This window comes from Amaranthus tricolor, chromosome 3 (genome assembly GCF_026212465.1).
Source record: "Amaranthus tricolor cultivar Red isolate AtriRed21 chromosome 3, ASM2621246v1, whole genome shotgun sequence".
Classification (NCBI taxonomy): Eukaryota; Viridiplantae; Streptophyta; class Magnoliopsida; order Caryophyllales; family Amaranthaceae; genus Amaranthus; species Amaranthus tricolor.
This window is the reverse complement of record NC_080049.1, coordinates 30,816,699-30,841,828: the sequence shown is the minus strand read 5'-3', so window position 1 is coordinate 30,841,828 and position 25,130 is coordinate 30,816,699. Positions and strand designations below refer to the sequence as shown.

Genomic DNA, 25,130 nt, shown 5'->3' with positions numbered 1-25,130 from the left:
TCATCCTCTTTTCACCAATATCAAGAACCAAGTCCTATTAACACTTGATATGGAGACAGTTCAATATTCATCCTGGGTTGAACTCTTCCGTTCGACATGTATCGTATACAATGTTCTTGATCATAGTGACTCTACGGCTCCTCGTCCTTCTGATATTGACACACCATTGTGGATGCGTCTTGATGCAATGGTTAAACAATGGCTATATGCCACAATCTCACCTGATCTTTTACAAACAATTCTCAAACCCAACGCTACCGCTCACGAGGTATGGACACGAGTAGAAGAACTCTTCCATGATAACAAAAACACTCGAGCCGTTTTTCTAGAAACTCAATTTAATAAACTTGCTCTATATGATTTCCCTAATGCATCAAGCTACTGTCAACAAATAAAACTTCTCGCTGATCAACTCGCCAACCTCGGCCAACCCATTTCAGCTCATAAGATGGTCCTGCGCCTCGTTGCTGGCCTTCCAAAAGCCTATGACACCGTAGCCACTATGATTCAACAATCAGACCCTTTACCAAATTTTTATCATGCCTGCTCTAAGTTATTGCTAGAAGAGTCACGACAGGCCCAGCAAAATGAACCCGCCCCCACTGCTATGGTAATATCGCCACCGCCCAACTAAAGGTTTGCCACGACAATTGTTAGTTGACTTCCGCTCCAGTCTCAGCATTCGGCCTCCTCCTGCTTCAACTGTGGGGGTGTGATAAGATATTAATTTTTGAATGTTTCGTTTTCCACTAACTGATTATTACTCATTCATTATCTTAGGATTTATTATTGTAATATCTTGACTTTCATTATTCTTGTAACCTCTAATGAGCATACTGTAAATAATGATGGAATAGAATCCCTAGAGGGTGGGGAATTACACCGACTTTCAAAGGCTTTGAGGTGTATGAAACCATTATCCCTAAATTTTCTAACCCTAAATTTTCTAAACTCTTCAAATAACAGCAGTTTTGTGAGTGAAGAAGACTGAATATTTTGTCACTTCTTGAAAAACTAGTAAATTCTCCAAAGCCTTAAATAAGCAAAAGTCGCTCAAAATTCATCATCAATAACCTAGTTTCCCATTGAATGACAGAAAAGAATCCAAAATTTTGAGTAAAAGAATAGAGAATTGACCTGAAATGATTCATGGACATGTGGAAGAAGCAGTAATGGGAGCAAAAATTGGGAGGAACAGTAAAGCCAACATCATACGCGTCCATTTTCAGCCGAAATTAGGTTTGTAGATGAGAGAGTGTGTTTATTTTACAAACGATACATCTTTTGTTTAATTAAAATATGCAAATAAGATTTATTTACATCCTTTATTATAATAAAATATATAAATTATATTATTTGTATCTTTTATTTCAATAAAGATACAAATAAGGGCTATTAATACTCCTTTAAAAATATACTCCTTTAAAAATAAGGGCTATTATTTGAATCTTTTATTAATACTCTATCGAAAGGTAAAATAATTCTAGTTCTTAAGTTTAAAAATATAATAATAATAATAATAACTATATACTCCTTTAAATCCGAATAAAATATTTATAAATGCTCAACCATCTTTAATGGAGAATGTTATACAAATGTCAATCACAAAAAAAGGACAACTAAAAAATGTAGTTCAAAGAAAATTCAAATAATATAACTATAGTTTTAATTATATATTAATCTTATAAAGAAAATTTAAAAAATATTATGTAAGAAAATTCAACTAGTAGCTTGAAAACTCTATTTCATGATTTTCATATTTGAAACTGGGTTAATTACTGTTTTGTAATCTCATTCACATATTATTATAATGTTTTTTAAATTTTATCAATTCAATTTAATGTCTTTTTTCTTTAAAAGGAATTTATTTTCTTTTTAATACTGATTTAAGGGGACGGAATAGCAATTGATAAAGTTTATTAGGATGTGACAAATCATCCTATGACCCACTTGTGTGGACATACCCATAGCCTATAGGGCACTTATGGGCTTGGGCTCACAAACCTACAGGCTACGCGTAATAAGTGTTGACTAAGTATTATATCCAATTCAATAACCTAGTATTTTAATTATGTGAGATATTTCTCACAAGTGAAATATTTTATGTGAGTCAATTATATTCAGAAATCACCATTGACTTAGATACATGTCAAACTTTTCAGAAAAATTAACTGAGTTAAATGCAGACAATTCAAATGAGATTTTATCTAAAAAACATAATGAAACTCATCAAACTTGTTTATTATGGTATTAGGTCACTTTTGATCAACTGGAAACAGAAAAATGTCAGTATTCTATCGAAAACAATATACGGGTTCGAAAAAAATTGCCGTTTCCGTTCAAATAACTAAATTGGGTTCACAAGTGATGAAAAATGTCGAAAAATAACTGTGATTTTAAATTGAAAAAATTAAAGAGAAATTAAACATATGAACTAAAATCTGTCATCGTTTCAAGTTCCGGAAAAGAAAAAGAAAATTCTTGATATGGATAAGGAATGGTCAAAAATAATGGTGAAGAAGTGGTGTTAATAATGGTCAAAAATAATGGTGATTGGTGAAGAACAGGTAATAAGCATGAATAAGTAAGCAGTAGCAGTTAAATTTAAAAATGTCAACTTGGTGGGTAATCACACTATAACGACAAAGATGTATTCTTTGTTTGAAACATTCAAATCAGACTCCCATACTTCCATTCTTCAGAATGGTTAGGTAATAACTAATACTTATCTATTTATATTGTTTCAAGTTGATGTTGATTTAAAGATTTTCATATCCCATTTGGTCAAATTTTTATTATTCAAATACCCATTAAATTAATCACCTTTTCACATTAATTGTTGCTTTTTTTCTCTTGAATAGATCAATTATGTGGATAAACACCTGGTTTTTTTTTAAAAAAAATTTGTGTGGGTCTTTGTTATAATTCTATAATCATGAAATGCCAAACCTAAAAGTAAATGTTTTTATTAAGTACCCAGTTGGGTGAAGGAGGAAGAAGCAGCTTAGAAATAGTCATTGGTGTAAAACCAAATTCATGGACTTATTTGGATTCCTTTTCAGGAAGAGCACTTCTTCATTCTTATAATCTGGAGTTGAACATATATTTCAAGAATTTTCTTAGAGGAAGATTTTTTGCTTGTTGAAAACAAATCTTGACATTTTTGGTTGCTCATTTTGATATTCCAATCAAAAATGGGAGTTTTGGGTTGTGTCTTAAGGGCTCTAAGAATTGGGCTTGTTCTTGCGTTCATTTGCTTCCAACTAATAATAACAGCACAAAGTCAAGATGGTAAGTATTTGAGTTTGTTTGATTTCTTTTTTTTTTTTTAACCTTCATGTAAAATCTCCATATTATTGGTTTTTATGTGTTCATAATCTTTTACAAATTTTAGTTCTTCAATTTGGTTTCTTTTTGGACAACTTCATACATGGATGTTATTGTTGGGGTAGGTGAAAACAACTAAAAAGGTGAAAATTGAAAACCAGACAAAGATATACATGTTGGGGTAAATGGTGTACATATTGTTTTGTCACCGAAATGCCACCGAATATGTACATCGTATGTACACTTTTTAGCAAATGTGTCGTGATCCAAATATGTACACCTTTTAAGCTTGTATGTATACCTGCTTTCAGTTTTCATATGATCCCAAATTCTATTATTGTTAGTGGTTTCTTTTTGGAACATGTACAATATTGTTGTGACGACTACATACAGGGGAGACCATATGAATATCAAATTGCGTAATATATAATATAGAAAATGGTTGTCGAGTCGGTGCAGTTTGCTTGCAAGAGATTAGTGTTGGACTCAACCTATACTAGTATTTAGGATCTCCCCTGACTACCTATACAAGTATAAAACAACATTTCATTACCCAATGTCATTATATGTGATGATGACATGCACTTGGAGGACTTGTGTAGAATCTTCAAGCTAAACCTTAATTTGGGTTTCGTTCAAAAACAACCAATCAATACACATGATTTGTGTGAGGCATTTTGATTAATTGTTAGTTTTTTGAATCAGAAGATGGTTGAACATTTCTTTGCATATAAAAATTCGAATCTTGGTTTTCGATATCCTAAAGCCTTGTATATTTGTGTAGCTGATGCTTTGAAGGCCCTTACACAAGGCTGGGGGAATTTGCCACCAAGTTGGACTAGTGGAGACCCTTGTGGTAATAGATGGGAAGGAATCACCTGTACTAATTCTCGTATTATTGCCATGTAAGTCGTGGCCTGTATTTTCCGGACAGAGCTTCTAAACTACCATTTCTGTGTGAATAATCTGATAATTGTTACGTTTCAGAACGTTGTCAGCTATGGGATTGAGGGGTCAGCTCACCGGGGATATTGCAACTTTATCAGAACTCCAGATTCTGTAAGTTTTCATATTCTGCTTACCTTGTGTTATATGCAATGCTTTCTAAATATGCTCAAACAACACAACAACAATGTGCCTTTACCCCAATGGCGTCAAGTGATTTCCACCTTGGTGGGGTTTGTAGGAGTCGGATGTACGCAACTTTACCCTGAAAAGAAAGAGGTTGTTTCCGATTGACTCATGCACATGACTTAAATATGAAGTGGTGAAAATCCCATTGAAGTTATATAACATTTTTTCTGATAAAATACATCATGAATTTTCAGAATTTTTATTGATTGTTTTCATCTACCCTGGTGTAAATTTTGCAGGGATTTATCATATAATAAAGGCTTAACAGGTTCTCTTCCTCAGAGCATTGGAAGACTTTCAAAGCTTAGAAGATTGTAAGAAACAGTTCGAAATAAAAAATTTTCAATTTTTGTGCTGCGTTTTCTTTACGACTAACATCTTTTCGCCTTTCTTTTGAATGTGCAAGAATCCTTCTCGGCTGTGGACTTTCTGGAAAAATTCCTGACTCAGTAGGATCACTAGAGCAGCTTATAGACCTGTAAGAATCTCTTGCGTAACTACTGACTACGTTTCTTTTAGTTCTGTTATTTTTCCGGTCTGTTATGAATTTCTTCATGCTGCCTTTCAGAATTCTAGCCTTCGTCGTTTGACATGAAGCTTATTATATGTTCGTGATGGCTTAATATGGAATGTTTTCAATTGCAGATCTCTGAATGATAACAATTTTTCCGGAGAAATCCCAGCTTCTATTGGTAACTTGAAAAAACTTTATTGGTTAGACGTTGCGAATAATCAGCTCAGTGGGGGCATTCCCGTTTCAAGTGGAAATACACCCGGACTCGATTTGCTGGTTAATACCAAGCACTTGTACGTATTCTTCATCTATATAAAGGCAATGACTACCGTGTTTATATTCAGTAGTCGTTGAATAAAAACTTCTGATTTTTGGGGTACAATTTTCAGTCACTTTGGAATGAATCGATTCTCTGGTACAATCTCCCCTCGTCTTTTTCACTCAAAGATGACTCTGATACATGTGTAAGTATTGTTTAATGTTGCAAATTGATGCACATTTCTCCGTTGTTCACTACTTCATCGTTGCATTTGTACCAAAAGTTTGCTTAAATTATCAAATTCTGTTTTGTAATCAGTTTCACTATTTATTTTTATTCAAATGCATCGCTTTTCACTAGAGATGTTCATTTGGGTCATGGGATTGTTTTCGGGTTAGATGTTTCGGGTCGGTTTGAGATCGGATTTTGTGTCTATGCTGCTTTTTGCATAATTGTAAATCATTTTTGAAGTCAGGTGACGGGTCTATTTTAAACAGCTTTACTTTTCGCTAATATCAGATATCTAACCTTCTCAGGCTTTTCGACAACAATCGGCTCTCGGGAAGCATCCCTTCCACACTAGGTCTTGTAAGCACATTAGAGGCAGTGTACGTATCACTCAAACCATATCACTTTTTAACTTCTGCGCTTCATTTTGCTAATACATTTTGGTTGTTGTAGACGTTTTGATCGAAATTCAATGAGCGGGGATCTTCCATCCAATCTCGGCAACCTAACTCATGTTAACGAACTGTAAGAAAATGATGTGTTCATACATGATTTTCATCAACTTCTTTTACTGATACACAAAGAATCTTCCTCTAACAATTTTTTTGGTTTTATTATTTCAGCTTCCTGTCCAACAATGATCTAACTGGTCCTATACCTGATCTCACCGGGATGAACAGCCTCAACAATTTGTAAGTACATAAAGAATCGAGAATGGCCAATACGGCCTACAAAATTTTCCATTTAGCTGATATCATGCAGATACCATTTTGAGTTACAAAATGGCCCATATTTACTTAAGCCCATATTAAATTTGAAGGACCCTTATCCAACCCGGCCCATATTTACGTAAGCACAGCCCGGCCCGACCATTATCCGGCCCGTGGAACACCCCTAATTGTAACCAAAATATTGTAATTCATCAAGCACCAATGTTTACTTTCTTATTGACCGATTTATATGCAGGGATTTGAGTAACAACAGTTTTGATGCCGCTGAAGTTCCAAAATGGCTTGCTACATTACAGTCACTGACAACATTGTATGCCCCTTTTCTCTCTCTCAGTTTGTCGACCTGACATGTTGTGCATCTGTGCTACTCTTCGAATATAGCGTTAAGATATCGTATTTTTAATTTGCCTGGATCAACGATCATGCTTGTTCCGCTTGCTGGAAGAATTCAGCATTCAAAGCAGGATGGTCGTTGTGCCGATGATTTAGACGTACTCTAATCCCTCGGTATCACATTTTTTCCCTACTTGTTCCTTTGATGTATATCTTAATATGTTAATCATCTCTCTTGGCAGAACAATGGAAGGCACAGAACTTGAGGGAGAGCTTCCACCAGAAATATTTAACATCCCTCAATTACAGAACGTGTGAGTGTTGATCTTGATCTTCTAAAACGACTCTTGCTATAAAAAGATTCCATGATTTGTGTCCAACTATTTACTGAGATGATAATGAAATATATTTTTGATCATTTACAGGAGATTGAGGAACAACAGGATTAGCGGCACCTTTGGACTTAAAGGTAGCTATAGCGGACAATTACAGACCATTGATCTGCAAAACAATTCCATCTCTCAAGTCATAGTGGGACTTGACTACAATTTCACACTGAAGTAAGCTTTCTAAGTTCATCCTGCATATAACAAGGCTTGACATTGCTATTTAAGCATCAAGAATTTTTGCATTGACAGTCGTTTTGTAAATACATCCCTTATTTCAATGGGACCAAAAGTTTTTAGGTCTTAGATTTTGGATAGATGTGTTAATTGGGGTCATAGGGTTGATTTTGGGTCAGATTTTTCGGGTCGGTTTAAAATCGGGTCTTGTGTTCACAATGGTTTTTACATAATTGTAAATCCATTTATAAGTCGGGGAAAATCGGATTCGGTTATTAGGTCGAGTGAATATCGGATCATCGAGTTTGTTTTGAACACCTGTAATTTTTGATTATAGTGGACTATATAAAAATGCTCATTAAATCATGTGCGCTTCTTATTTATGATATTTGCTACCAAGAGTCATTTGGAAACAACCTCTTTGTTATCACTAACAAGGGTAATGTTGCGTACATTTGACCCCAAAAAGTGGGAGTCATTAACGGTATTGGGGTAATGATATGACAACCATTTTGTAAATGAGTCTCCAGTTCTCACTGTACTTAGCAAAGTGTTCGCAATTTTGTAGGCTAGCCGATAATCCATATTGTCAAGAAGCTGGCGCGTCATCACCTTTCTGCACAAAACAACAGGATCTTGGCTCCTCATATACAACTCCAGTATCGTGTATTCCTCCACGATGTTCTTCTGACCAAATCCCTAGTCCTACCTGCAAATGTTCATATCCATTCACTGGAACTTTGGTATTCAGAGCTCCACCAGCATTTGGGAGCACAAATTTTTTCACGGAACTTCAGCGTGATCTATTGCAGAAACTCAATAATTTTAGGCTACCTGTCGAATCGCTCTCACTTAGTGACGTTTCTGTGGATCAATTCGGTTACCTTAATATGAAACTGGCAGTGTTTCCTGCCGTGCAAGACCATTTCAATAGAACCGGAGTTTTCTCGTTAGCATTTGTATTCAGCAACCAGACTTACAAGCCACCTAAAGAATACGGCCCATATGTATTTTATGCTAGTACATACACACAATTTGGAGGTTATAGCCCTTATTAGCGCAAAATCTTTCGACTCCCTCCATGCCAAAGATATGTTCTACCATGTTATTCATACGAGCCTATTATTTTAATCAAACAGGAACATATCTTTGAGACGAAGGTAGTATAACATGTTGGATTATCAGTGTTGTTTCCCTTTTACCGATTTTATATCTACCTTTCACATACAGGCGCGCGAAGCAACAGTAAATCACATACAGGTATTGTTGTTGGTGCTGCCGTAGGAGGTTCCGTTCTATTGCTGCTCTTAGTATGCGCCGGAGGCTATGCATATTACCAAAGGAAGAGAGTGGAAAAGGCGAAGCAGCAGGCTAATCCGTTTGGTAAGTTGTAAAGGCTTTATTTTAGTATGTGAATGACTAATCAAAACAATATGAAGTTTGCTTATTAATGTTCGGCATTGCAGTATCTTGGGATTCAAATGGGGCTGGAGGTGATGTTCCTCAGTTAAAAGGAGCCCGATTTTTCTCGTTGGAAGAATTGCAGAAAAGTACCCACAATTTTTCCGAAGCCAACAACATAGGTTCCGGGGGCTATGGAAAGGTTGAGTTTTATATTGGCTCCAGTTTTAGTTGCTTCAACGCTCACTTTCTTGTGTCATGATTTACTCCCTTTATCTCATTGAAATTGCTAAATTTGTTATAAAAAGCTCTCACATTGAAAATGTAAATGTAGAAATTTAAGACAAATGAGTAATTGATAATGTCATCAATTTTTTTTTCACCGTTCTTTATCTTGATCTTAATTTTTACTCAAATTCTTGTATGAGACGGTCTCACCGTTAGACTTGTTTCATATATAGAATGAAGAGCCCAACCAATACAAATTATTAGCAAATGGGCTTTTTGTTTTGAGATCGTCTCACCAAGAGACTGTCTCTGACAAGAACGTCTCTAATTTTTGAAACTATTTGGAGGAGAATTTTTGAGATAACATAGTACAAATCGGATCCATGTTTGTTATTGTTCTAGTCTTTTACTCCTTTTTTTCGTTTGTCTTTGCAAATACTTGAGATAATACTCCATTTTTTTTGTGGCTTTTTTCAAGGTTTAAATTCTTTTAAATGTCATGAATTTACAAATACCGGACTAATAAACTTTTTGTGTATTATATCTTCCCTTTTCAGCTAACTGATTGTTTATGATTGAATAACGCTTAAAATATATATTTTCTGTTTCTTTGCAGGTTTACAGAGGAGTTCTTAATGATGGACAAATCGTTGCAATCAAAAGATCTCAGCAAGGATCGATGCAGGGTAGTCGAGAGTTCAAAAACGAGGTAGAGCTATTATCAAGGGTTCACCATAAGAATCTTGTGAAACTCGTTGGATTCTGCTTTGACAAAGGCGAGCACACCCTGGTCTATGAATTCATTCCAAATGGTACACTAATGGACAGTCTTTCAGGTACCTCTCCTCACCCTAAACAATAGCTTCTTGTTGCTTGGATAGTTGGATGCTACCATTAAATGATGTTGTGGGGTCTTCTATTATGCGCACTTCTTATTTGTTATCGCTAACAAGAGTAATGTAGTGCACATCCGATCCCTTTAGCCATTTTATAGCTTTGGAGTAATGGAATTTTGTTGGGTCTTATTTTATGTGCATGGCTAGACTACCTAATGCTCATCTAAATTTGATTGCTAAATGATAGGTTGGTACCAATATACAAGGGAACCTTGACTCATAGATCTCAATATTTTGAGTTGTCTTTTTACGATTTATGATTCGTCCATGTAGGGAAGTCTGGGATTCAGCTGGATTGGCTAAAGAGACTGATGGTAACTCTCGGTTCAGCTCGGGGTTTGCAATATTTGCATGAGCTTGCTGACCCACCAATCATCCATAGGGATATCAAATCAAGCAATATCCTTCTTGACGAACGTCTGAATGCAAAAGTTGCCGATTTTGGCCTTTCTAAGTTGTTTGGTGACACGGATCAGAAGGGTTATGTGACTACACAAGTTAAAGGGACAATGGTGAGTTTCTAACTCTTGACAATCTGATTTGATTTTTATTTGTGGGTTATTTCCGGTCGAGTCGAGTTGAGTCATACTCGGTTTTTTTAACTAGGTCAGTTTTGGACAGCTCTAGGTACATGTAATCGACTCAATCCATCTTCAATCTAGTTTTTGAGTTTTAGTCTTATTTGTGGTGCAGGGATACCTAGATCCCGAATACTTCATGACCAATCAGCTAACCGAAAAAAGTGATATATATAGCTTCGGGGTAGTAATGTTGGAACTAATAACCGCAAGAAGACCAATACAAGACGGAAAATACATAGTAAAAGAGATCCGAGAAGCGAAAGATGGTAAGAACGATCTATACAGCCTTCAAAGAGTAATGGACCCGATTCTACTATCGAACACGACTTTACTAGTTGGTTTCGAGAAGTACGTGGATTTGGCCCTAAAATGTGTACAAGAGGAAGCAGCGAAGAGGCCTACGATGGGCGAGGTCGTCAAAGAAATAGAGCACATTGTGCAATTAGCAGGAATCAATCCTAATGCTGATAATTCATCAAGTTATGAAGTATCTATTGCAGGAAACTATGGTCATCCTTACTCTGATAATTCACTTTTTCAATACAGTGGAAGCATTCCACTTACAAGGCCTGAACTACCTTGAATTATTGCTGATATTGAACATGATTTTTTCAGGGATATATGAAAATGATACTTGTATAAAATGTATATTAATTCATCCTTATCCCATTTTTGGAACAATTTTTTTTATTCTTTCTTTGAGATTTAGGTTTTTGTATATTTGATTGATTGTGTGAGGAATTGGTTTTGAATTAGTGGGTTTTTTGTATTTTTATATATGTTGAAATTGTTTTTTAAGAATGTTCAAATTAATAATGGCAATTGAAAATTCTATATGGAATCACTCTAATTGTACATTTTATCTTGAACACATTTCTTGATGCCATTTGCCAAGACAAATCATTGTGGGAAGAAATCTTCTTTTAGATATTCTTGTGAGAGACCGTCTCATGATGAGATACCTCAAAATAAGAATTTTATAAGTTATAATTTTCTGATATTTGACTATTTAATCCAAATATAATATATATTTCACGGTAAGAGTTGCCTCTCAAACTCTTAAAATAATGTGCTCACTTCTCTATTTTCATTATAGGATAAGTCACGCATAGAAAATAAGGAGTACTCTAATACAAAGTAATGGAAAACTAATTCAATTTCAAATTTACATTTTAATTCCTTTGTCAAACCAAAAAATAAATGAAAAAACCCTTACAAAAATCATATCGAAAGAATATTTTTTTTTAATATTTCCTCAAAATCTTTCTGCTTTACAAGAAATTGTAATTTAACAAAATTTAACCATATTCTCCGACAAATATATATCCTTCAAATTCTCCTTACTTTTTATTATCCAAACACTACTCATAATCATTAATTCTATAATCCCTTCCCATATTTTACTGCATTTCTTTTTTCTAGAGAGAATATTAGTGTGATTTAATTACTATCAGATTCATTATAACAAAAACTAAATACATTTCGTCTTGTATAACACCGCTAAATACAAGAATTTGTAAAGTAAATTAATGGAAAATCAATTCAATCCTATCGAAATATATAATAGAAATTTATTTTAAACAAATTTATGTGGAAATTAGGAACAATTTTGACCTTAATTTGAGAAAAAAATTGGTAGGAGGAACGAAGTCGAGCAATGGAGAAAACTGAGAAAGTCAATGGCTTATTATCGGAGTAATTGTGTACTTTTTTGCCCCTTCTTTTTAATTTTCAGAGCTTAAAATTGCTTCACAACAACTATGATTTATTTTACATACTTTGATTGCTTCTTTCTAATTGATTTATTTACCCACCCTCTAATTAGATTATTTATTGTTCATTTTTCGTGTTTTGTAAGTCAATAGATTATTTAATTTCTCTTGCACTTTAGCATTACTTAGACTTGTTCTTTGTTATATTATTTATTAATATATGTGGGGATTTATTTATTTTTTTTGGGATTTTTTTTTAATCTTTGAAACTGATCCACAAGTTGTCTTCAGAAGTTCTTGCAAACCGGGTGAATCCAACCTCCAGCCTGTATTGCCGGATCATTTCATTAAAACCCAATCAATATTGAGCTTTATAATATAGTCATAGTCATAGTCATTAATTCAGTATTTCGAACAAGTTGTAGTCTGTTAGGAGAAGATTGCGGACATATTATACCCATACTGCTGTACCCCTCCAAAGAAGGGGCAAAGAGGACTGCCCGCACTAATATATAATAAAATAATACGATGGATAATAGGTGAATTGAAAATATGATGAAATTAATGGAGAGAATGAATTTGTTGATGATATTAAAAGAGAATTCCGAGACCATTTCAATCTTATAAAATAAGTGATACAACCAGAATAGAAATGGAATGCAAAATAAATGAGACACAACACACATGAAAAGAAAAGAATAGCAGCTGAATTGGTTCAACACACATTAAAAGTTGATTGTTGATCGATCTATTGAGAGAACTTTTTTGAGAGACATGTGTCAGACCCAGCTCAAGCTTAATTAAACTAAAAGATGATAATGGGTTGACCAAATTATAGATAGTCTCTTAAAGATACCGTTTCTCACAAGAATTTGTGTAATTCATATACCCAAGTATTAATTCATGGATAGTTCAACCTTTCTATAAACTAACAATTTTAATAGTTCATAGACAGTGACAATAATGGTTCAATATCCAATTCAATTCAAATGCTTACTATCATTTGCTTGGTTGTTTCATTATTCTTATGTTTAGTAATGTACGTTAGTTGACTGAGTACATAGTTCAATTGTTTGCTGTTCTCAACTACATGTATTGCATTTTAAAATTATACAAGTAGTCCATTTTAACGCCAGTTTGAACAAGGGAGTTTTTCAAGTCATTAGCAAACTTTTCAAACTTTCTGTAGATGCCTCAGTTACTAATAACTATGAATTTATCAGCATTCTGATACAGTTTACGAAGTTTGTTATTTGAATGGATCGAGTTGGATCAATGCGTCTTAGGATAGTAATTTTCTTGCTTTCAATTTGTTTGAGAATTTCTGTCATAAGTTCGGAGACAAATACTGATGATGGTTAGTTTGATCTTGCTTTGTAAATCATTTATCTGGATTTGATCTTCTCCTTGATTTTAGTTGACCTGTTTTTTTAAGATCTTGTATATGAATGTATGTTTTCTAATACTATTTGAATGAATTTCTTTTGTAGTGATTCTTGAATTCATCAAAACTAAATTTTGTACACAATTCATTTTAGCATTTAGTTTTCTTTGCAATGAGACCGTCTCACGGTGAGACGACCTCAAAACAAGAAACTCATAAGCTAAGTGTTTCTATTATTGGGCTACTTAACCTAAATATAAGGCATGTCCCATGGTGAGACCGTCTCATACAAGAGTTTGTGTTTTCTTTGTTGATGTGTATGTATGAATTGTTTGCAAATGAAAGCATCTATGTGATTTGTGATCTCTCAGTATTAAATTTAGTTTTCCTATTGTGTGTGTGCTTGACTGTTTGTGCACCCATGTCTGGTGTTTGCAATACATTATGATGGGGGTGGGCAACATTCATGTTGCGAATCTCGAAAATATTTATAATCTATGACCTTATTGTGTGAGAGAACATAACTAAAAATCCATAAATTGGCATGGTGTAATAGCTGGAAACGCCTTAGTCAAAACACATAGAAGGTTGTGTGTTCGAACAATGAACATCAGTTTAACATTTTTCTTTAGTTTTCATGACCCGGCCATGGTCCATGCCAGCCCGGGTCTAGATACGCCCCTGTTCATGTAGAAAATTGTAGCCTGAAACTGAAATTTTACTGCATGGAATGCAGCTGCTGTATTAACTTCCCTAAGGACACTCTGGAAGAATGTCCCACCATCATGGAACGGTCTTCTCGATCCTTGTGGCAGTAACTGGGAAGGAATTACCTGCAATGGTTCCCGGGTGATTTCGATGTAAGTTTTGTCTTCTAATCTAGAACAGCTGTGATTATCCTTGCATCATTTCCTTATTTGCTTTTGAAAGTCGTATCTCAGAACTTTATCGAGCATGGGGCTCGAGGGCAGACTGTCAGGCGATATAGGAGGATTAACTGAACTACAAACCCTGTATGTTTGCTCATCTTTTTCCCTGTATCCGAGTGTCGTTCATACTCGAGTAGTTACATGACTTATATAATCCAAAAAATAATCTGATTGTTCCTTTCTTTTTGTGTAGTGACCTATCCTATAACAAGGGACTCACTGGTACTCTTCCTGAAGCCATCGGGTCATTAACAAAACTGACAAACTTGTAAGAAGTCTCAATGTACATCAAACTATTTAGAATAATTTGTGAATAACAAGTTTAGCACTTTGCGAATTACGGCCACCAAAGTATCAAAGCTTACAGATTCAGGCCAAAACACTGAACTCCGACCACTTAACTTAAAATTCCGACCAACAAAATAGTCGGAATTATGTGTTTTGGCCTGAATCTACAAACTTTGATACTTTGGTGGCTGTAATTCGCAAAAAATAAACTTTAAGGCGTTAATTCGCAAAAGTGCTAAACATTAAGGCTGTAATTCGAAAATTATTCAACTATTTATTTACTCGAAAACGTTAAAAGTTTTTGCAACAAAACCGTTTTTCTTGTGCTGTGTAGGATCCTGGTTGCCTGCAATTTCATTGGCAAAATTCCAGATGGTATAGGATTTTTGACAGAGCTGAAATTTTTGTAAGAAATTTTAGTTTCTCGCGATATTGTCTTCGCCTTTTTTTTTTTTTTTTCCATTATTCGAAGTAATATAAGAAATCTGAACATTGGTTTCTGCAGATCTTTGAATTCTAATGGTTTTAGTGGGACAATACCAAGATCAATTGGCAGGCTTTCCAAGCTCTATTGGCTTGATCTAGCTGAAAACAAGCTTACTGGAACTTTACCCGTCTCTAACGGGACTACACCTGGTCTTGATATGTTACATCAATGCAAGCACTTGTAAGTTTGATAACTTTTATTTTGAAATCGGCAATCAAATTTATTTGGGAAATTCTATGTAGTAATCTTGAACTTTCGACTTTTCTACGTGGTAGACAAATATTTTTTTAATTCATGTAGTGACCTTGACCTTTCAACTTTTCCACGTTGTAGACAAAAAAGAAGTTTTTTTGTTAACTTTACGCTAGTTTTACGCAATATAATGACATTTTTTTTAAAAAAACAAACGTCGTGATCACCGTAATTGACCACATATTTAAAAATTCAGTTGAAATAAATATTTAATTTAACCAAAAACTTACCATTTTATCTACAACATGGAAAACTTGGAAGCTCAATGTGACCACATGAATTTAAAAAATATTTGTGGAAAAGTAAAAAGTTCCATGGAATTTCCCAATTTATTTTCTTTCAAAATGATAGCACTGCTGTCTCCCTTTTCGTTCTTAATGTTTTATTGTCCCATACGTCGGGAAATTTTTGATCTCCAGTCACTTTGGAAGAAATCAACTCTCTGGTTCAATCCCCTCAAAGCTTCTCCATGAAAATATGACTTTGATTCACTTGTAAGTACCCTGCAAGAACTTAGATATATTTACTGATTGTGATATATATTTCATAATTTCAACAGCTCAATGTTTGCAGTGCCGTACCTGATAATTTTTGGGCTCTAGGCAAAAAATAAAAAAAGGGCGCTTATATAAGTAAAGTTTCAATTATTTTTTTTCTAACTATATAGTTCAGTAGGCATGCGCTTAACTGAGAAGCCTAATACTGCAAGTTTCGATCTATGGTAGAAGCTACTTATGCAAATACTAATTTTTGGATTTACTCGATTTGGGCTTCTTCATAAGCTGGGCCCTAGATGGTTGCACCTCAAAACTACCCTCAAGAAAGGCCCTGAATGTTTGGTCACAAGAATGTATAATTTGAAATTGTAGGTTGTGAGTCATGACTTGAGATTGTCGTTTCTATTATATGATTTATTGTATCACCCCAGTCTGCGAGGACGTTTCGTGCACCAGGCTGCCCTTTATCGGAATACTTTTAGCTCCTGCTTCCTACAGCCTCTTCAATGCAGTAAACTAGGTTCTAAAGTTAATTGTTATGCAATCCAGTAACCCACGTAATTGTTTTTGTTTGTAGGCTTTTGGATAACAATCAGTTTGAAGGCAGTCTCCCTCCAACCGTAGGTTTAGTGAAATCGATGGAGGTTTTGTAAGTATCTTGCCATGTATTCCCGAAACTCTCGCAGAGAGATGCAGTCATATGCATCAATGACTTGTTTGTTTATAAAATTTGTTGTTTTCAGACGATTGGATTGGAATAAGTTCACCGGGTCTATCCCTTCAAACATCAGCAATCTTACTAACGTCACTGATTTGTAAGTCCGCAAGAGAATCTGTCCGCTCAGATTCTTGAAATGTTCTGTTTTCGACAGTGTGCCAAATTCAGACTTGTTTTTCTTGTTTGTTTTCAGGCTTTTATCCAACAACGAACTGTCCGGGACTTTGCCTGACCTCACTGGCATGAACATTACCAGTTACTTGTAAGTTGAGGATTATGTATTTGTCCTTAAAGCTACAGATAGATGCTTGAAAATCGTCGTTTTTTTGCGTGCAGAGACATGAGCAACAACACTTTTGATCCATCTGATGTTCCGTCATGGTTCACTGCCTTGCCATCTTTGACTACATTGTATTGTTCTTCCTTACTCAAAAAGGCATCAAACTCCTTTATTCTAAAACTAGCAAAACTCAAATGCATCAAATATCCATCGGTTACTTGAATGAGTGTGCAAATTAAAATCACAATATAAGCAATTTGCATAGCAAGTGTATCAAACTATTCATGTTTTGCACCTAAATAAACTTCATTTTTTGGACATGGTTGTAAGTAGGGGTGTTCAATGGTTCGGGCCCCCCTTTTGAGCCCTTATCCGGCCCGTTTTTAGAAGGCTTTTGTAAGGCTGGGCTGAAAATGGATCGGGCCAAAAACGGGCTCTACTATAATTAAAATGAAGTGGGCTTTAAAAGGGCTCGATAAAGGCCGGAAACGGGCCTTTGGAAGTAGCATAATTAATGGATAATTTAAATATTATAAATGACAATGTCATTGGTGATTATTAATATTTTTTCATTTTAATTATTATAATTGATAATTTAATTATTATAAGTTGATAAATGGATATTAAAATAATTTTTAGTAATAAAAATGGGCTGGGTTGGACCAGGCCAAGCCTTCAAAGCCCGGCCCTTATCTAGCCCATTGAATACCCCTAGTTGCAAGCAATTCATTTGATTACTTCTTGCAGAATCATGGAAGACACTAAACTTCAAGGTGAAGTTCCAGTTGAATTATTTAGCCTCCCTCAGTTACAGAAAGTGTGAGTATTAGTTCAGTCTGTTTGCGATTCTATTACAAAGCATAATGTAGGGAATTTAGTCTGTGACTTAGTCATCATTTCATGTTGATGATAACATAAAACTAAAAAAAGAAAGAGAAAAATACTTGTTAACATGTATACATTTTGAGTCTCTAACATAGTGCAACATAATTCACCGGTTAATTCGTGATTCCAAAAGAGACTATAATTTGGGTTTTTTTTCGCGAATCGCAAGGAGATTAGTGAATCATGTGACTGTGATTTGACACCTCCTTTTTATGTAAATGAAGGGTATTAAAGAAAAACAGGATCAGTGGCACATTTAATATGGGTACTAAACCTAGTTCACAACTTCGAACAGTTGATATGCAGAACAACAATATCAGTTTATACACAGCGGGACAAAAAAATGATATCCAACTAATGTAAGTTTTGTAATTTTCTTCTCAACCTCCCATTCTATTTACTACTTCCATTTTTACAAATTAAATTTCTCAAAGACCAAGGCTTGTTTGGTTATGTGGGTAGTTTCCTGCACTTATGCTCTTTGACAGTAAAAAAAAGGAAAAAGTTTAAGGACTTAGAATCCATGTCATTTTGATTCCTGCTCTTGGACAGCTGGTTATGCCTTAAATTCCATTTGTGGGCACACCAATCTTTCACCAATTACAAAACTTATGACGAGCAAATTTGTGTGCAATGGAATTTTGTACATTTGTTACTCTATCCAACCAAACAATGCTTGAAGTCTCAATGCATACCTATGTTACTTGCACTCTTCATTTTGCTTCATGTACCCGTGTCCGATCCTTGATCCTCGGACCAATGAAACATAATTCGCTAGTTAGTTCTCTTTTTAGATTCACGATTCTGTCAAAATGGTTCAAAAATAGCCTAAAACCGACCATAATTCGCTTTTTTAGATTCGCGATTCGAAAGGCAGTTAGTGAATCATGTGACATTGCCTCGGACATTAGTATGACACTTAGACACTTCATTTTAGGCGTAAAATTGAATATTTAGACGTATCCGACACTTGGACACGTACCAGTATTCAACATTAGTATCCGAGTCCAAGTAACATAGATGCGTACATTAAAATTGTATGGAATGAAAACTAATTCTAAATATAAACATTCTTTTATACATGCAGTCTTTTCGGCAATCCAATTTGTTCGGAAAATGTTTCCGAAGAGAAATACTGCGCTCAACCTCAGCAATCCAAAGTCTCATATGCAACTCCGCAAGATTGCACACCCGATGCTTGTGATGCAAACAAAATATCCAGCCCTAAATGCCAGTGTGCTTATCCATACACCGGAACCCTTGTATTTAGAGCCCCTAAATTCTCCGACTTGGAAAAGTCCTCTTACTATAAAGACTTAGAGAACAAACTAATGAAAACCTTCAACTCCGAAAAGGTTCCTGTTGATTCGGTGTCTATCAGTAATATAAGCAGAACTCCATCAAATTATCTTCAAATGACCTTACAGGTGTTCCCTCTGGGTCTAGATCGCTTTAACAGGACAGCAGTATCAGCTGTCGGCTTCATACTTAGTAATCAAACTTTTAAACCACCGGATTATTTTGGTCCGTTCTATTTCACTGGTAGTATATATACAACCTTTGCAGGTAACTCATGTTTGATATAAGAACTGTAGTACACATTTTTTTGTGTCGGTTTCTTCATTGACATTTATTTTATACATTTTAGTGGAATTTATACGTGAACAAAAGAAAACACTCAGCATGGCTGCTATTGTTGGGATTGCGGTTGGAGGTGCTGCGTTATTGTTAACACTGTTGTGCGCTGGTGTTTTTTTTTTCTGTCGTAAGAAGAGGGCTGGTAAAACCGGGGAGGCGACAAATAATTTAGGTAATAATGATGCATTTAGATAAATGTCATGACGGTCCGTTTGGTTAGCGGTGGTAAATGGTCGTAATGGGAATGATTTATAGTGTAAAATTTCATCCAAAGTTCTGTGTCATTCTGATGCTGATGAAACTTTAATCACAAAAATGTTTTTTTTTTTGTAAATTTTCATTACCACCAAATACCACCTCCCCCAATGGTAATGCACTGGACTGAATTTTATGAAGAAAATGATATTTTTCAACCAAAATTACACTAGTTTTCATTCTCATTATCACCGTTTATTACCACCTATCAAATGGGCCGTGAATGTATTTCAGCAATATATAATATGTTTCTCAAAAGAAAAGATTCATTATAAGAACAATATTGCACCAAACGTAAACCAATAATCCTTGGATATGAAAATATACACGAGCATTGCTCGTTTGAATATCTACAACTGTGTTATGAGTTGGGACAATGATTACTATATCTTGTAGGCCTCACGTCAGCGTCATCGTGGGTGTCTCCTGGGAGTTCTGCTAGCAGTTTGCCTTTGGCAGGTTCAAGGGTGTTTTCACTCGAAGAGATAAAGAAGATGACTAATAATTTCTCAGAACTTAATGTCATTGGTTCTGGGACCTACGGGAAGGTATGTTTATTGCGAATGGATTGTTCGGTCCTCCACATGGCCTTGAATAAATTCACATTGTCCCTTTCTTGATGGGACTTGGAGTTTATTCTTTCCGTATGATCTGATTTGATTCTCTCTGGTCTGGTCATCTGATCTCGTCTGTTCCTTTGTCCCATTTAACGATCTTGTAGACACTAATGCAATACTAGTATTAAACGTTTCTGAACATACCTTGGCAGGTTTACAGGGGTACACACACAAATGGGCAACTAGTTGCTATTAAAAGAGCAGAAAAAGGTTCATCACAGGGCGACCTTGAGTTCAGAACTGAAATCGAGCTTCTTTCAAGAGTTCATCACAAGAACCTGGTCAGACTTTTTGGTTTCTGTTTGGAGAAAGGAGAACTCATATTGGTCTATGAGTATGTACCAAATGGTACTCTGAAAGATAGTCTCTCAGGTACTCATATCTTATTCACCCGTTGTCTACACACAATATCAGCTGCATGTTCTTTTTCCTTCTGCCATGTGCTTGTGTACATATAGGAACCTCATCACAAATTTTGCGACTGGTTCATAGAGGCGCCTCATGTTCATCTTAAGTCCTCTATTCCAGGTTTGGATAGAATAGGATTACGTTGAACCGAAGTTTGGATCTCTAAATATATGGAGTAACATTTTGTAGTAACTTTTTATTGCCTGTCAACAATTGTTTGATTCTTTGATGTTGGAATGCATTTTAACTTTAGATACTTTACCCATATACCAAATGTTTAGAGTAACTCAATATCTGCAATAATACCGAGAAAATGGGTTAGCCTAGTTGTTGAAGGCTCTCCCTTCCATTCTTGTGATAGGGGTTTGATTCTCACTACCTACAGAAAGATCAATTCCCCCTACCCGTCTTGCACGTAGAGAATTATCTTACCCCAAATCTAAAATCTTTACGGAATTTGACCTTTTAAAGAAAATGAACACAGAATGCAACTAAATTTTAGGATCTTACTGAATCCTGTTGCAATTTGTTTTCAAATGTGTGTTTGATGCAGGAAAGTCAGGAATAAGATTAGATTGGAGAAGGCGAATCAAGGTAGCTGTTGGTGCAGCAAGAGGTCTGGCTTACTTACATGAACTTGCTAACCCACCCATTATACACAGGGATATCAAATCGAACAACATCCTGCTTGATGAAAACTTGAATGCTAAAGTTTCAGATTTTGGATTATCCAAAACTCTGATTGATGTTGGAAAGGGTCATATTACCACTGAAGTGAAGGGCACAATGGTGGGTATACATTCTTCAGAACTAACTTCCACTCGTTTTAGTTTCAAATTAAAATGGCTTATTAAGTCATTCATGCTTGTTATGTGAAGTTTCAACTAATACTAGCAATCAAGGGTCAATTGTAAACGTCTTTGTGATTACTTATTACAAGGGTAAGGTTGCGTATGTCCGACCTTCCAAACCCTGTCTAGGTGAGAGCCACTTGGCATCAGGCAATGGGTTGTTGTCGGGCGTTTAGTATGATGATACACAAAGTCCTAGATTTTCCAATTTGGTTGACGTTTGTTACTTTATAAAACCCATATGTGATCCCACATCGGAGAATTAGAGAGAGGTCGACTATAATTCATACTTGATGAACTACTCCTCCTAATACCAATTCGTTTTATGATGTCACCTTATCGGGTTTGTGTGCAGTCAACTATCCTCTGGTGTGGGTCTTGTGTACATGCCCAAATTTATCATAATGTTCTCCCTTAGCCTTTGAACGTATAGGTAACTTTTTGCTTTCGTTCTAGCATATAGGAAATTTAAGCTCCAACTTTTGTAATGCAGGGATACTTGGATCCAGAATATTACATGACTCAAAAGTTAAACGAGAAAAGTGACATATACAGCTTCGGGGTGCTGATGTTAGAGCTCATCACAGGGAAAGCACCAATCGACAGAGGAAGGTACATCGTTAGAGAAGTAAGGAACGCCATTGATAGAGCCGAAGATCTTTATGGCCTTCATGAGTTTTTGGACCCGAGTATTGGTCTAGGAACCTCGTTAAAGGGGTTCGAAAAGTATGTGGATTTAGCTCTCACTTGTGTCGAAGAATCAGGACCGGATCGTCCTATCATGGGAGAGGTCGTTAAACAACTCGAGGAGATATTACAGATGGCTGGTTTGAATCCTTATAGTGATTCAACAAAGAGTTCTGATACATTTCCTCGAAGGAATTCGAGACATCTTTATGGGGATGAATCTCTTAACAATTACAGTGGACAATTCCCACGTTGATTATCGTTTCGATAGGTTTCGCCAAGACTGTTAAGTTACAACTTACAAGGGTCATGTAAATATATAGCACAAATTGTTGTATGAGAAGATGACACCGAGAGACGTGCCTTATACTTGGTTGTATGAGTCATCTAATATATTATAAGAACATGAACTCCTTGTTTAAGATCATCTCACTTAGAGACGGTCTGTTACAAGACTAGCTGCTCCATATATAGATGGAATGTGTTATTTGTTGTGTTTGTGTGATTGCATGTGAAAATTACATAGTTTGGCTTCAGGGGAGGATCCATATCAATTCATTGCTGTCAATTGGAGATAAGTTGGTATCTGATACTACTCTTTGATCTTCCCCACAACAAACCAATGTTCGACGCCTACACTCAACAAGAACCATAGCATCTTTTTAGTTTTTTATTTTCTAAAACTCTTCTTCTTTGGTAAATACTTCCCACCTCCCTTTTCTCTTTTTCAAATTAGAAATTAACTTTTAGAAGTATATTTTATGTATGGACGGTTTTAATTTAAGTAATCTTGATTTGCTTGATTTATTTCTTATGTTGTTTCAATATCAAATCAACAAATTAAAATTCCGCTTTTTTTTTTTTTTTTTTTTTTTTTTTTTAATGGATTACTAATTTGCTTTTTCTACTTTATTATTTTTAGTGAGATGATGGATATAATGCAATTTGGATGAAATGGATATAATAACCCAATTACTGACATATATTCAAAAGTTCAAACCAATTGCCTAAAAGTCATACTTCGTTCGTTTCAAAATACTTGCACCAAATGCATTTTTATGCAATTTAATGTGTTTGTTGGATCATTTATATTTAGAGTTACACATAACTAAAAATTATAAAAATTCAATATTATGAAAATATGCAACGAGACAAATAGAACAAGATCTTACAGGACTATATATGTCGTATAATAGCCAAAATATGTAAATTACCATAGAATGATAAATAGTGCAAATATTAATTTGGTACAAGTAATAATAAACAGAGAAAGTATTTAGCATCTAGCTCAAGGTTTGAAAATTCACGAAATTCTCTACATCAAGATTTATAAGATCTATCAAATTAATACAAATTTAAAATTATAATGCAAATCATCGTAATGAGGTTAAAAAGATAAATTGGTCTTTATCAACTTGAAAATATGATTAATGCACCACTTTAAAAGTGTAAAATCTCAACCAATATTGTTGTCTTACTTTAAAAGTTATTAAATGTAATTTTTTTAAATAACTATTGACATCACTTAATTTTTTCCTGAATCCGCCATTGTTTAGCTTAGATTGATAAAAGTTTGTACATATTATTGGAAATGTTTAGTCTCTTTTGGGTGTTACAAATAGTAAGTTGGTCCTCAATTGCTTGTAATTTGTGTTTTTTTAGATTACAGGGTAGACTGAGGAAAGGAGAGTGCTAAATGAGAATCAAACTCAGTTTTTTGTCCAAAAAAGGTGCTATTTGATTCAACTGAAATGAGATTCGATTCTCTGTGATTCATGTTTTATAACACTTTTATGACCAAATTGTTGTGAATATTATAAAATAGTTCATTGGTTGGGGCCTCGTTAAAAACCCATGACCCAGTCGTTTTTAACAGGCTTGACCCTTTATTTTATAAAAAGGGCAGGTCTTTAAAGTTCCATTGAAGTATAAACAAATTCTTTTAGATCCAAAAATCTTAAATTTTACATAATTCTTTAATTAGCAATAAATCATATTTTTAATTAGATATTTGGTCTCATAAACTAATAAATAGGTCTAATAGTTTTTTTTTTTGGCAAAAAGTTGTAGTATAAGAATAATTGATAGATTGTGACTTGATGTAAGCATTTATCTTTATACAAGGGAGATTGCTACATTTTTAAAAAAAAATTATAGTCTTTTATCACTATTATTTTTAATTTTTATTTATACAATTTTCTCATTGATTGGCATAATTTAATTTAATTTTTTATCTTTCCAACTAAAGTGATTTTACATAGTATGTCAATCACCTAATTATCATACTCAAAGACGAAGAGAGTATCCAATAATTATTAACTACTCTTGTTTAAATTGGATTGTCAATTGACCTCTAACTAATTAGTGAGCCAACTCCTTGCTATTTCAGTCACTTAGCTTAGTGGTTAGCTACATACATCATTGAAAGGAAGTAGTTAACGTATACATTTAGGGGGCGTTTGGTTGGGGGTATTAAGGAAAGGGAAAGGGAATGAAAATACCCCATTCCCTTTGATGTTGTTTGGTTCGCATTTAGAATGATTCCGTTTACCCAATTTTAGGTTTTGGTTTACCTAAATTAGGTAATCCCCATTCCCCACCTCCCCCTTCACTTTCCCATTCCATTCCCTTCCCCATTCAGCTGCTGCCTCCTTCCATTACTCCTCCTTCCTCGCGCCTTGCTGCTGCTGCTGCTCCCTCCTTCCTCGCGCCTCCTTCCTCGCGCCTCCTTGCTGCTGCTGCTGCGCCTTCATTAACGGAATCTCCATTAACAGTTGAGTCTTCCTTTTTCTTCTTTCTCCTTTTTTGTTGCTGTTTTCGTGTTCGATTTCCTCCTTCCATTAACGGAATCTGCTGCTGCGTTCTTGTTGTTGGATTTGTTCAAGATTTCATAGTTGCATCGAAATTTCTGCTGCTTTTTTTCCTAATTTCCTAATTTGTTCGATTGAATAAACTTGCATCGAAGATTTCTGTTCCTAATCTCTGTTCCTAATCTCTGGATTTCTGGATTTAATTGCATATCTGGGTTGTTGGATTAGTTCAAGATT

At 35.0% G+C, this 25,130-nt stretch overlaps 2 protein-coding genes across 4 annotated transcripts; both read left to right on the top strand.

Annotated features, from left to right (window-relative positions):
• Positions 1 to 2,322: 2,322 nt before the first annotated feature.
• On the top strand, positions 2,323 to 11,030 carry LOC130807915 (leucine-rich repeat receptor protein kinase HPCA1-like). Of its 2 annotated transcripts, XM_057673317.1 has the most exons (20): positions 2,324 to 2,711; positions 3,063 to 3,291; positions 4,112 to 4,232; positions 4,315 to 4,386; positions 4,701 to 4,775; positions 4,868 to 4,939; positions 5,107 to 5,268; positions 5,365 to 5,439; positions 5,771 to 5,842; positions 5,916 to 5,987; positions 6,086 to 6,154; positions 6,429 to 6,503; positions 6,769 to 6,840; positions 6,952 to 7,086; positions 7,658 to 8,130; positions 8,320 to 8,472; positions 8,556 to 8,692; positions 9,335 to 9,554; positions 9,888 to 10,126; positions 10,308 to 11,030. In XM_057673317.1, exons 2-20 carry the CDS (start codon positions 3,195 to 3,197, stop codon positions 10,776 to 10,778), a joined length of 2,862 nt encoding a protein of 953 aa, XP_057529300.1. In that variant the 5' UTR covers positions 2,324 to 2,711; positions 3,063 to 3,194; the 3' UTR covers positions 10,779 to 11,030. The 2 variants fall into 2 exon arrangements, with proteins under 2 accessions (XP_057529301.1, XP_057529300.1); XM_057673318.1 differs by lacking the exon at positions 3,063 to 3,291 and having other exon boundaries at positions 2,323 to 2,711.
• A 615-nt stretch (positions 11,031 to 11,645) lies between these two features.
• On the top strand, positions 11,646 to 22,856 carry LOC130807914 (leucine-rich repeat receptor protein kinase HPCA1-like). Of its 2 annotated transcripts, none has more exons than XM_057673316.1 (19): positions 11,646 to 11,898; positions 14,028 to 14,151; positions 14,233 to 14,304; positions 14,414 to 14,488; positions 14,843 to 14,914; positions 15,014 to 15,175; positions 15,667 to 15,741; positions 16,322 to 16,393; positions 16,488 to 16,559; positions 16,656 to 16,724; positions 16,799 to 16,873; positions 17,490 to 17,561; positions 17,852 to 17,986; positions 18,715 to 19,193; positions 19,276 to 19,437; positions 19,917 to 20,068; positions 20,290 to 20,509; positions 21,099 to 21,334; positions 21,890 to 22,850. In XM_057673316.1, the coding sequence occupies exons 3-19, from the start codon at positions 14,246 to 14,248 to the stop codon at positions 22,337 to 22,339; spliced, it is 2,637 nt and encodes an 878-aa protein (XP_057529299.1). In that variant the 5' UTR covers positions 11,646 to 11,898; positions 14,028 to 14,151; positions 14,233 to 14,245; the 3' UTR covers positions 22,340 to 22,850. The 2 variants fall into 2 exon arrangements, with proteins under 2 accessions (XP_057529299.1, XP_057529298.1); XM_057673315.1 differs by lacking the exon at positions 11,646 to 11,898 and adding an exon at positions 13,041 to 13,264 and having other exon boundaries at positions 21,890 to 22,856.
• The last annotated feature ends 2,274 nt before the right edge of the window (positions 22,857 to 25,130 follow it).